This window comes from Gymnoscopelus microlampas (assembly GCF_963454915.1).
Source record: "Gymnoscopelus microlampas genome assembly, chromosome: 17".
Lineage (NCBI taxonomy): Eukaryota > Metazoa > Chordata > Actinopteri > Myctophiformes > Myctophidae > Gymnoscopelus > Gymnoscopelus microlampas.
The window spans coordinates 47,302,805-47,316,047 of NC_139954.1; the positions used below are offsets into that span (position 1 = coordinate 47,302,805).

The 13,243-nt window shown below is 41.3% G+C and overlaps 1 protein-coding gene across 1 annotated transcript in view; it reads left to right on the top strand.

Moving 5' to 3' along the window:
• The window catches only part of LOC311064473 (inactive dipeptidyl peptidase 10-like), a gene marked incomplete at both ends in the record, with an annotated part of 153,793 nt that extends 140,804 nt beyond the window's left edge, over positions 1-12,989 (top strand). Inside the window, 4 exons of the mRNA XM_084084302.1 lie at positions 4,763-4,821; positions 9,640-9,715; positions 11,253-11,326; positions 12,852-12,989. Of these exons, the coding sequence (XP_083940428.1) occupies positions 4,763-4,821; positions 9,640-9,715; positions 11,253-11,326; positions 12,852-12,989 (347 nt within the window). The remainder of the gene's footprint in view (positions 1-4,762; positions 4,822-9,639; positions 9,716-11,252; positions 11,327-12,851) is intronic.
• Positions 12,990-13,243: the final 254 nt, after the last annotated feature.

Consider the following 13,243-nt stretch of genomic DNA (forward strand, 5'->3'; position numbering starts at 1 on the left):
GTCATCTAGACCGGTGGGATTTCTGAAATATGTGATTGTTAGAGGCATTTGGGGGTAAAAGTTGGGAACAAGGCCATTTTACATAATTCAAGGGTGCTGAATCAGAAAAACACTGTTCCCAAGCAAAATTCTTAGTGCTTAACCTCCTAATTTGCATATCAAAATGGCTGCCGATTTTGAAGTATTTCTTAAACAACTCTATAACAAAGCAAGCAAATCTGACAAATAAAGTGTATATATTTATGTTCTGAGGGTCATACAATGTGTGGAAGATATTTGTAATGTAATAAATGTAAATAAATGTAAATAAATATGCAAATTAGAGGCCACCATTACATAACATGATGTACCGTAGTACTCAAACGGTGCAAAAGGTGCATCCCCCTTATTTTGTTTCTAATTATCTGTATTTTTGCCATCCTTAGGACATCTAAAATACATACTTTTTCCCCATGCTAAATGTTTAGTTTTTGACCTTCTAATCTGCATATCTGAATGGCTGCCAAATTGGCAAATTCGCACCTTTATCTTCAATAAGTCTGTGGCCAGGCAAGCAAAATTGACAAATGAAGTGTCTATATACAGTTTCTACAATGTGAGTAAAGAATTTGTAAGTAATATAATATGATAATATAATATAATATAATAATCAGCCTACTCCGAAATATGCAAAATAGCGGCCCCCATAACAGATAACGGTTTATTACTCTAAAGATACTGTATTGGCCATTGTTGAACGAAAGTCTAGACACTAGACCACATTCATACAAGGAGGTTGATCATCACTCCGTTGCTGACATGCACACATGGCTGTGCATCGTAACCCAGATTTCCGGCATTTGCAACGACGTGTTGTGCATTGCTTATGGCATGCACATGAAATTAGTTCTATAGGCTATACTAGCATGGAACAGGTTGGACTAGGCTAGAGTAGGTTGTACTAGGTTGTACTAGACTCTAATACTCTCTTTTAGGCTTTACTAGTCCCTTGTCAGCCCTGTAGATACTCAGACCATAGGGACTAACCACTGTGTACACAGGCCATAGCTTGTGTGTGCACGAGCAATAGTTTTGCATGAACCTTTGTAGACCATAGTACAGATCTGCCTTGTACAGCCTAATATAGCCTAGTACAGCCTAGCAAAGCCTACTAGAGATTAAAAAATCACACCCTGTGTGAAGGTAGCGGCGCCTTTGATACATTTTGTCATCGATATGTGTTTATAATGTGCTTATAGCCATGTGTCACGTGAAGCTTGACCAATCACTTTGTTGACGCACCTGACCAATCAGAACGTTGACGCACACGGACAAAGTCAGGTATGGAGCGGCTAGCGCCACTAAAAAGCCTATTAGAGACCAGTAGAGTCTAGTACAGTACAGCCTAGTACATCCAAGACTAGTCCAGCCTTTTGGGAGAACAGACTAGGGGAGGGTGGTATAGGCTATATAGCATGGAACAGGCTGGACTAGGCTAGACTAGGTTGTACTAGGCTGTACTAGACTCTAATAGGCTCTATTAGGCTGTACTAGGCTCTTGTCCGCCCTGTAGATCCTCAACCCATAGGGACTAACCATTGTGTACACGGGCAATAGCTTGTGTGTGCACGAGAAATAGTTTTGCATGAACATTTGTAGGCCAAAGTAAAGTACTGCCTTCTATAGACCCCTTAACAGACGACGTCACACTGATAAGAACCAGTATGCGTGCAACCAGTATGCGCTAAATGAAACCCATTCTATCAGGTCTCGCCAGGACGTGCCACACTAGCCAACACACAAGAGGGGGTTGGGGTGTGCTGAAACTAGCGCACCCCGAAACAATAGGTTGGAAATTGATTGCGTGAAACAATCACCTGCGCATCCAGTCTCAATGTTAGTAAACAATTAATTGGTCTATAGCCTAATAGAGCCCAGTAAAGCCTAGCAAAGGCTGCTAGAGCTGAAAGCAGACTATTAGAGCCCAGCAGAGACTAGTACAGTAAAACCTAGTACACCCAGGTCTAGCCTAGTCCAGCCTGGTGGGAGAACATAATAGGGGAGGGGGTACCAGGCTATGCTAGGACTGATAAGGCTGGACTAGGATAGATGAGGCTGTACTAGGCTGTACTAGACTCTAATAGGCTATATTAGGCTGTACTATGCTCTTGTCAGCCCTGTAGATCCTCAACCCATAGGGACTAACCACTGTGTATACGGGCAATAGCTTGTGTGTGCACGAGCAATAGTTTTGCATGAACCTTTGTAGACCATAGTACAGATCTGCTTTGCACAGCCTAATAGAGCCTAGTACAGCCTAGCACAGCCTACTAGAGCTTAAAACAGCCTATTATAGACCAGTAGAGTCTAGTATAGTACAGCCTAGTACACCCATGACTAGTCCAGCCTTTTGAGAGAACAGAATAGGGGAGGGGGTACAAGGCTATGGTAGGACTGATAAGGCTGGACTAGGATATGTTAGGCTGTACTATAATAATAATAATAATAATAAAACTTTATTTGTATAGCACTTATTTAAACAAAGTTACAAAGTGCTTGAACAGTCAAAAGAGCAATCAAAACAATGCAGATAATGAAATAACAGTGATATATAACATTTACAGTAAAACAGAGCAATAATCAACAACATTTATCTCAAGTTAAAAAGGCCATTCTGTAAAAATGGGTTTTTAACAGGGATTTAAAACTCGTTAATGACCTGGTTAATCTTAGTTCCTCTGGTAGGCTTTTCCAGAGTCTAGGGGCCTTTATAGAAAAGTCCCGACCGCCTTTGGTCACCAACTTAGCTGTACGAATTTCCAATAGACCCTGGCCAGAGGATCTAAGGGTGCGACCTGGCACATAAGGTTCCACCAGATCACATAAATAACTAGGCGCCAGACCATTCAGAGCTTTAAAAGTTAGTAATAAAATCTTAAAATCAATCCTGAAGGCAACTGGCAGCCAGTGAAGTGCAGCTAGGACAGGGGTTATATGATCAAATATCCTGGTACCGGTGATGAGCCTGGCTGCTGCATTTTGGACCATGCTAGGTGGTACCAGACTAGGTGGTACCAGACTCTAATAGGCTCTATTAGTCTGTGCTAGGCTCTTGTCAGCCCTGTAGATCCTCAACCCATAGGGACTAACCACCGTGTACACGGGCAATAGCTTGTGTGTGCACAAGCAATAGTTTTGCATGAACCTTTGTAGACCATAGTACAGATCTGCCTTGCACAGCCTAATAGAGCCTAGTACAGCCTAGCACAGCCTACTAGAGCTTAAAACAGCCTATTATAGACCAGTAGAGTCTAGTATAGTACAGCCTAGTACACCCATGCCTAGTCCAGCCTTCTGGGAGAACAGAATAGGGGAGGGGGTACAAGGCTATGCTAGGACTGATAAGGCTGGACTAGGATAGATTAGGCTGTACTAGGCTGTACTAGACTCTAATAGGCTCTATTAGGCTGTGCTAGGCTCTTGTCAGCCCTGTAGATACTCAGACCATTGGGACTAACCACTGTGTACACGGGCAATAGCTTGTGTGTGCACGAGCAATAGTTTTTTGTATGAACCTTTGTAGACCATAGTACAGATCTGCCTTGTACAGCCTAATATAGCGTTGTAAAGTTACAGAATTACAGCCTACTGGAATTTAAAACAGTCTATTAGAGACCAGTAGAGTCTACAACAGTAAAGCCTAGTACACCCATAGCCTAGTCCAGCCTTTTGATGGAACAGACTAGGGGACGGCGATTTAGGCTATACTAGCATGGAACAGACTGGACTAGTTAAGACTAGGTTGTACTAGGCTCTATTAGGTTGTACTAGGCTGTACTAGTCCCTTGTCAGCCCTGTAGATACTCAGACCATTGGGATTAACCACTGTGTACACAGGCAATAGTTTGTGTGCACGACCAATAGTTTTATTCCCTGTTGGCCATCTAAGTGTACCTTTAGCCATCCCCATCCCACTCTATATAGTTGTGTTGAAAGTAGTTTGTGTTCAGTTATAGTTCTGTGGCTCTAACTCCTCCTGGGGGTGAGTTATACAAGATAGAAATCCCCATGATAGCGTATTTATGGAACGTCACATTTATTTTTTGGTCATCAGGGGCCAAATGTACCAGGATTTTTACATCATCTAAATATTTATTTTAGATGTCCTAAGGATGGTAAAAATACAGATAAGTAGAGATAAAATAAAATAAGGGGGATGCGGATGGATCACTTTAAGTACGAAACCGTTTTCTGTAATAGTGGCCTCTAATTTGCATATTTATTTACATTATTTACATTTATTTACATCTATTACATTATAAATACCTTCCACACATTGTCTGACCCTCAGAATATAAATATATAAACTTTATTTGTCAGATTTGATTGCTTTGTTATAGAGTTATTTAAGAAATACTTCAAAATCGGCAGCCATTTTGATATGCAAATTAGGAGGTTAAGCACTAAGAATTTTGCTTGGGAACAGTGTTTTTCTGATTCAGCACCCTTGAATTATGTAAAATGGCCTTGTTCCCAACTGTTACCCCCAAATGCCTCTAACCTCCTTATAGAAGGCCTTTTTTCTGAAATCCCTCCTGTCTAATCTGTGGTCTAGGTCAAGGACTCTCAGGAAACAGGCATCAGACCCAAACATCTGATTTCAGCGATCCAGTGAAGTGTCATTATTCAAAGCCATGCTTATGAATCCATCACCATACCAAAGCAAAGTGTGAGATAATGAGTTCCTAACTGTTCCTGATCTCTTCTGTTTCTCCCTGTAAAGACTCGGCCTTCACTGAACGATACTTTGGCTTTCCAGGCAAGGAGGACAGCAGATATCAGGTAAAGCATTAGCATGTATTTCTTTCTCTATGTGTTTTTTTTTCCTTTAAAGGTAAATGTTTACTTAAATAACCACAAAGTCGTCAAGTAATCCATTAAGCTGGGTTTACCAGACCATTATGTGACTCCTCTGGAAGAAACGTTTTTTATCAAGTTGACCCAGTCCACAGACATGGTAGTCCATACCTTCTACTAGAGCAGTGGATTGCAGGGGCGCCGATTTATGATTTTGCCGGCGAGTGCTCGACCCACCAGCCCCCACCCCCGCGGCGAGGAGAGGAAAAAAAAAACGGTGTCATTCTTAACCCATTGAATCCGGGGACGCATCTGTGTCATTTTAGATTTCTTTGAGCTATTAAAAAATAGCAGATATACAAGCTCATAGCGCGGCACCGATCTGCTATTTATTTGAAAAATCATGAAAATGTGTAAAAATCTGTTTTTCCATAGCAAACCTTTTTAACTCTGTTACAACTTCTGGGGGGGGGTCCCTGGAAGAACATATTTTGAGATGGGGGTCCGCGGCCAAAATTCATATAATTTTGGCGGTCCTTGACATGAAAAAGTTTGAAAATCACAGATTATAGCAACATATATATATATTTTCTTTAAACTAGGATTTAGAAGACATTCGTAGAATCCCCCCATAAGCAAAGATTTGAGTTAAAAATGTTTAAATATATATATATATATATATATATATTCAAAGATTTGCACACATTTTCACGATTTTTCAAAAATAGCAGATCTACACGATCTCGGTGCCGCTTGACGAGCTTGTAGATCTTCTATTTTTGAATAGCCCAAAGAAATCTAAAAAAATGACACCGATGCCTTCCCGGTCTTAATGTGAGAAGGTGTGTGACGTGCGCCCGTTTCTGGAACCAGTTGTAACACAACTATTAGAGCTTTATGGAAGTGCATGTGGAATTATCCATGATTATGATGAGGGTGGAGTGTTTTATTGACATGTACCTACTTATGTGTCCTTCTAGCGCCATCCCGTGGTGAATGACCGTTTGTTCAGCTAATTGTGGGAGAAATGACGGAGAAATGACGTACTTACGGTTTCACGTGATTTATTATATACTTTCTTTCGATTTAGGTAGATTAGCGGCTTAATCCGCGCATAGAAAGTATTATCCTAGTAGTGGGGTGATTTTTCTATTTACTATCTAATTTTCTGAGGGGTATTTAGCTATTTGTTATGACTGCCTTCGTGACCCAGTGTACTGCGCATGCGTCAGTTTCCCTAGCACTGGGGTTTTTCAGATTAGTAACTCAGTAACAAAGAGAGCCGCGGTGGGCAGATGGTATGTAAAATAAGATCCAACCTTACACAACATAACGTATTTCTTGCATATATATTATACCTTGTGAGGATGTATTTCATGTCGGTAATGATTGCTATTTTCTATGTTTTTATCTGCAGGTTCATAACCTGCTAACTACCGTTGTAACAACAAAGTATAGTGTTTAGATTAGGGTGAGAGTTTGGGCGAAAATAAACGCCATAAAAGACACTTGTTTGAGTTGTATCCACTGGCCACGGCTCTACCTACCCTTCCAAAGGGAGATCTACGATTATACAAGGTGTGATTGATTAGATATTTGGACAGTGCACAACGCGTTCCTCTGATACACACATGTTCCCTATATCAGTGGTTCTCAAACTTTTTCATGTCAAGGACCCCCAAATTGACACTTATTAGCCCGCGGACCCCCATTTGAATAGATAAGCCAGGGACCCCCATAAGAGAAGATTTTTACGGCTCTATAGCAGTGATTCTCAATCGTTTTAATTTCAAGGACCCCCAGTTTGACATGCATTAGGCTACGGACCCCCATTTAATGACATTTATATCTCTGGGACCCCAATTCATATTGTAAAATCAATGTTAATCTAACTCTGAGAGTGTACAAATGGAACGAAATGGACCCGTTAGGGTCCATTTGGTTCCATTTGTACACTCTCAGAGTTACAGACCCATAAGGGTCCATTTGGTCCCTGTCCATACTTTAGCTGGGGACCCCCTGGAACCCCCTCAAGTACCCCTGGGGGTCCTCGGACCCCACTTTGAGAACCAATGCCCTATATACCACTGGGTATCATGCATCCTGCGCAGCGCGCACGCTACAAAGCATTTTAGCCAATCCGACCGGCGCATATTCCCAGTGGGTGCTCGCTGTGTCTCCCGTGGGTGCATGAGCTCCCCGCAGCAGCGGGAGCGGTTCACAATGAATGTCCAGAGGAGACATGTGGTTGAATACACCCTCCCCCAGGTGAATAGTCGTGCAGGGTTGCCAGATCTGCTTATTATAATTTCCCCGCAAGATTTAATTTGAAAATAGCCGATCCTACAAGCTCACAACGCGTCGCGATGCGACGCGTTGTGAGCTTGTTAGATCGGCTATTTTCAAATAGCCGATGTATATGTTGAAGTGCTCATGTGGCCCGTAGCCGCTTCTTTTTGGGCTGGCTTTCCTAGACCTGGTTGCTTGTTGCTCTCGCAGAATCTGGCAACACTGGTCGTGGCTGGCAGGGCCAAGGAACACAGCGCCAAGAGGGGAATTAGCACTAAATTGTGTTGAAAATAACAAACTGTGACAAAACAGTGGGGGAGGTGCATGTGAAATACAGCTGCGATGAAACATTTAGCATCCTGAATGCAAAACAGTTCTGCTATCCCACTGCACCAGGGATGATGCAACTTTGATGATGCAGAGGGCCACTATATTTCCACACTCACTCCAGAGGGCCACATTGCATATACTGTATACTGTCGGGCAGACACGTCAGTATTTTTCTTAAATTAATGCTGTACTTACTCCGCCATTCTTTGTCACACAAAAGTAGCAAAAATAGCAGATCTACAAGCTCAAAAGCTTGAGCTTGAGCTTGTAGATCTGCTATTTTTGCTAGGTTTGATTTGGAATCCTGATTTGTTTTTTTGCTATTTTTGAATTGGAATCCTGAAAAATAACATTTTCATTTAATTTCAAATGCATTTAGTTATACTTAAGTTAGCTTTATGAACTTAAATACGAATACATTGGACATAAGAAAAGGCAATAGAATTTAAATACTAGTCATTAAGCTACTAATATAGACTGAACTCATTAAAGCGGGTCATGTTTGCATGTTTGGAATCATAACAGCTGAAATCAATTATATATCACTATTCCAATATTAACCTGCGGGCCGCATTAAGTGAAGGTGGGGGCCGCATGTGGCCCCCGGGCCGCCAGTTGCCCATGTATGCACTACACTGATGCAAACAGTGTTGTGCTCTTGGCCAGGAGGCGTGTTGTATTGTTGGCAGTAAGTAGTTCAGAGAGAGACTCCTTCATATTGTACCTTGAGACCAAGGGGCCAGCCTGACATATTTACATTGAAGCCGATACGGAAGAGAGACAGTTCATATGAATGGCCTGAAGGAATATTCTCTCATTGTAAGCGGATGGGTTTTTGACGAACTTTAGACTAGATTTTCTTACCTTAATAAAACATGTCATAAATACTATATGCTTCCAGTCGCTAGTTTAAAGTCTCCTTTCAATCACCATGATATGCGTTTTGGTAAATGATGGTCCCATTTATTCTAAAATTGACGATTGATTGATTGAATATTTTATTAGGCAAAAGAATGTAAAACAACACATTTACATTTAAAATACTTTTTCTAACAGGTCCGTTCATAAAAGTCCTTGCGGACTTGTTTCCAATGAGGGCTACGATAAAGTAGGCTATGCTCCAGGAGGGGCGGGATGATTTGATTGACAACCTACACAACCAATAGCATTCATTCCCCGCCCCCGCTCTTGCTTGACAAGCTACCCAACCAATAGCATTCTTTGGGGATTGTTTTCCGGTTCCCTGGTCACATGTCTGGTCTCAAGCAATAGCGTTTGAGTTCCGGCGTGCCCAGTGGTATATATTAAAGATGGAGGATTGCACGTTCCGCAACAATCGGCTTCATTTACGGTCTGTAGAAACCAATGGGTGGCGTCACCGTTCCCTTCGTCCATATTTTTTTACGGTCTATGCTTGAGACTCACAAGGGAGTTCTGTTCTGTTTGCAGGAAGACTGTATTTATGTGCTCTGTATGAGTAAAGGATATTGGATAGACCAGCGTAGGGCTGGAATCCTTAATTTTAACGATTCTGGTTCCTTAAAGGATTCGCTCTAAACCCATTTAGAACCGGGAACCCTATAACTCTTCACCACACAGTGTAGTTACAGTGATAACTCTTCATTAAATGTGTCTAGTGGTGAAAAGTAACTAAGTACATCTACTCAAGTACTTTACTGAAGTCCGATTTGGAGTTTTTCCAATTTTCAGTACTTTCATTTCTACTCCACTACATACCAGAAACAAATATTGTACTTTTACTCCACTACAATTATTGAAAACTTTAGTTACTGGTTACTTTGTAGATTTAGATTATTATTACAAAACATACAGTAACCACTTCAGTCCTATATACATTTCAGCCATTTGAAAATAGCAGATCTACAAGCTCACAATGCGTCGCGATGCGACGCATTGTGAGCTTGTAGATCTGCTACTTTCAAAAGATTTGTATACATTTGAAAACGGGAAATGGGACATTCTGCATAATGAGTACTTTCAACTTTTGGTGCTTTAAGTACATTTTGATACCAATACTTTTGTACTTTTACTCAAGTAAAATTAGAATCCCGGACTTTCAATTGTAACGGAGTATGTCTACATTGCGGTATTGATACTTTTACTTTTAAAGTAAAAAAACAATGTGAGTACTTTTTCCCACCACTGAACGTGTGTCCTCCACAGATCTCCAGTCTGCTCAGTAACGTCTCTGATAAGACCGTCCAGCGGAAGCTTCTCATCCTCCACGGCACCGCGGACGGTGAGAGAAGCAACCGGCGCGTCCTCTGATCCCCAGGGACGTGCACAGATAGACTCTAGGTGGTGCTCGAGCACCTGCCTAGGGCCCTCTTGACCAGAAGTGCCCTTTTTTTCAGTTTACAGCAGGGGTCTTCAACAGGGGGTCCGGGACCCCTAGGGGGTCCTCAGAGTTACTACAGGGGGTCCGCCAAATCTTTATGTGATGTGATTTTTCTTTTTACCATAACCACTCGAAACCTAGCATCCCTTTTCTGAGGAGAACTTTAGCCAAAAATAGCAGATCTACAAGCCCACAACGCCTCGCAGCGCGTTGGAATAGGCTACACCTATTCCAAAGAGGAATAGGTGTAGAGGGAAAAAAGAGCAGACCAAGTAAACAAAAAAAAAGTATAATTTACTTGAGCACCTGCCCCTCAAAATGTCTGTGCACGCCACTGTTGATCCCATTCAGACTTAAGGCCCGTTCTACACATGCCTTCTAAACCAGGAACACTTTTAACTGTGCCACAAGGACCCCCAAAATTATATGTATTTTGCCGCAGACACCCCCATCTGAAAATATTTTGTGCCAGAGACCCCCCAGAAGAGAAGATTTGTGTTAAAACATTTTAAAATATATATATATATTATTATTTTTATTTTTATTTTTTTTACATCATTTTCAGAACCCAAGATATCGTGATCCGAAGATTTGCTGCTCCATTCACTTCTTGTTTAACTTATTATTATTATTTTGTTTTATTTAGAAAAAATTGCTGGCACAGTACGAACATATCTTTCTATTTCAGTGGCACTGAAAGAGTTAATAAACATTCAAGATTAAAAAATAATAATAATAAGCAGTATCAGATGTACAAGCTTGCAGCGCTGCTGTGAGCTTCTACATCATTAAATTCTTTCCCGGTTTTCATTGTTAGCAAAGACAATGTGAACTCATGAGTAGAAGTGCAACAGTTAATCGAATTAATCAATTTAATTGATAAAAAAATATATATATATATTGCTTAATAATTGATCCCTATTTTGGGTATATCAGTATAGGAGAAAATACAAAATAAATGTACATCCACTATTGTTGCTTGATACTATTGTGTGACAAAGTATAAAATAGTGAAAAAGTGATCGATAGCATAATCGCTCAGAAAATGATGGACAGTTGCAGCCCCACACATGGACAGTTGCAGCCCCACACATGGACAGTTGCAGCCCCACACATGGACAGTTGCAGCCCCACACATGGACAGTTGCAGCCCCACAGACCAAGTAATACTAAATACTGGCTTGACTGCGTATGTCACATTTATATAATATTTAAATAAATAAAAAAAGACAGGACGTGAAAATCTCATTACTTTGCTGCTTTAAACTTTCTTAACTACACAAGAAAAAAGCAAAAAAAGCAAACACAGAACTGTACACGTTCTATACAGTATATGAAATGATTGCCAGGAGGAGTCACGGTGGCAGAGCGCGATGAATCCAATGTAATTGTCTCTCTCTCTCTCTCTCTTTTCTCTCTGTTCTCTCCGTTCCCACAGCGACCGTTCACTTCCAACATTCTGCTGAGCTGGTGAAACTGCTGTCGACATCAAACGCTAACTACACGCTGCAGGTGACCGACCGAACCGCGCCGCTCCATCCTTCCCCCCCCCTCCCCCCCCCCCCCCGTTCCAATTCCACCCAATAAAAGAAAGAAGGGCCTCTCCGTGTTGCATTTGTAATTCAGACCCCACCCCCGCCCCCCCACCCCCCACCCCCCTCTTTACCCTCTCCGCTTTAACCCATTGAGACCTGAAGCCGATTCTACATGTCTCCTAAATCTCAACAGTTTTCAGAAAGACGTATGTTTCTGTGTCAGTGGTGCTCAATCTTTTTCATGTCAAGGACCCCCAATATTTGGCCGCGGACCCCCCATCAAAATATTTTGTTCCAGGGACCCCCCAGAAGCAAAGATTTGAGTTAAAAATGTTCGCTTTAAAAAATATGTATACCGGTATTCAAAGATTTGCACACATTTTCACAATTTTTCAAAAATAGCAGACACCGAGTGCCGCGCTACGAGCTTGTAGATCTGCTATTTTTGAAAAATCTGCTATTTTTGAATAGCCCAAAGTGTAAAATAATGCTTTTTAGCTCAAATCTAAAAATGAGACAGTTCCACGTCTCAATGGGTTAAATCATCCTTTTTAACCCTTTCAATCCGGCGAACGCATCTGTGTCATTTTTAGATTTTCGATGACCATTATTGTAAACTTTGGCTATTCATAAAATAGCAGATCTACAATCTCATAGCGCGTCACTTTGTGCCGCGCTATGAGATTGTAGATCTGCTATCTATGCTCTGACCTCAGGCCGATTCTACGAAATGTCTTCTAAATCCTAACAGGTTTTTTTAAACCTATGTTGTAACATAGTTTTTTTTAAACCTATGTTGCTATTATATCAGCGGTTCTCAAACCACAAAATCATATGTATTTGGCCGCGGACCCCCATCTCAAAATATTGTGTGTGTGTGTGTGTGTGTGTGTGTGTGTGTGTGTCCGAAGCAAAGATATGAGTTACAAATGATCGCTTTAAAAAGTATTATGTAGGCCTATTCAAAGATTTGCACAAATGTCAATTTTTCAAAAATAGCAGATCTCATAGTGCGGCACTCAGTGAGCTTGTAGATCTACTGTAATGGTTTAATGGTAATGGATCCACTCTTGCATGATGAAGTTGAGCATTCATTTATGAAAACAAGAAAGAAGCAGAAGTTGAAATATGAAGAGATAAAAGGTTTCTGCCTGACAGTGACGATTTACAGATGTAGATTTTGGCAACCTGTGTCTCCTGGCAGAGTATCAAAGTCACTCATTTGCAATTAGATGCACATTAGTGCATCTGACACTTAAGATTGAATTTCAAGTACACAAACTATAGTTTGTCGTTATTTTTCCAGCTCACATCACAAGGCGCTGTGAGCTTGTAGATCTGCTATTTTCAAAACATCTTGAAACTAAAATAATCTTGAAACAAGAAAAAACAGGGCCAAAGTCACTTATTATAAGCAGACGTGGCAACACTGGTCACCAGTCATATGACAACTGTAAACATGCTAAATGCTAAAGCTAAAATGCTCTGTTTGTCTGGTTCAGATCTTCCCAGATGAAGACCACGACATGGCTTCAGTCCAGAGCCGTTACTACATGCAGAGTTCAACGCTCAACTTCTTCAGGTCCTGTTTCCAGGAGGAGAACCCCCCCGTCCCCACCACGTCCAAGGAAGACGACTAGGCTCTTTCTACCAGAGCAGTGCTTCTCAAAGTGGGGTCCGGGGACCCCCAGGGGTCCTTGGGGTTAATATAGCGTCACAATAATTTTAACCACTTCTAAACTTTTATACTTTTGGCTATTCAAAAATAGCAGATCTACAAGCTCATGGCGCTGCACGCCTAGGGTTGCCAACATCCAGAAGGTTCCCCCGTGCGCGCGCGCGATTTTTTTTCGGGTTTCCCGCGGATAAAGTTACTTTTTTTTGTTACTTTATT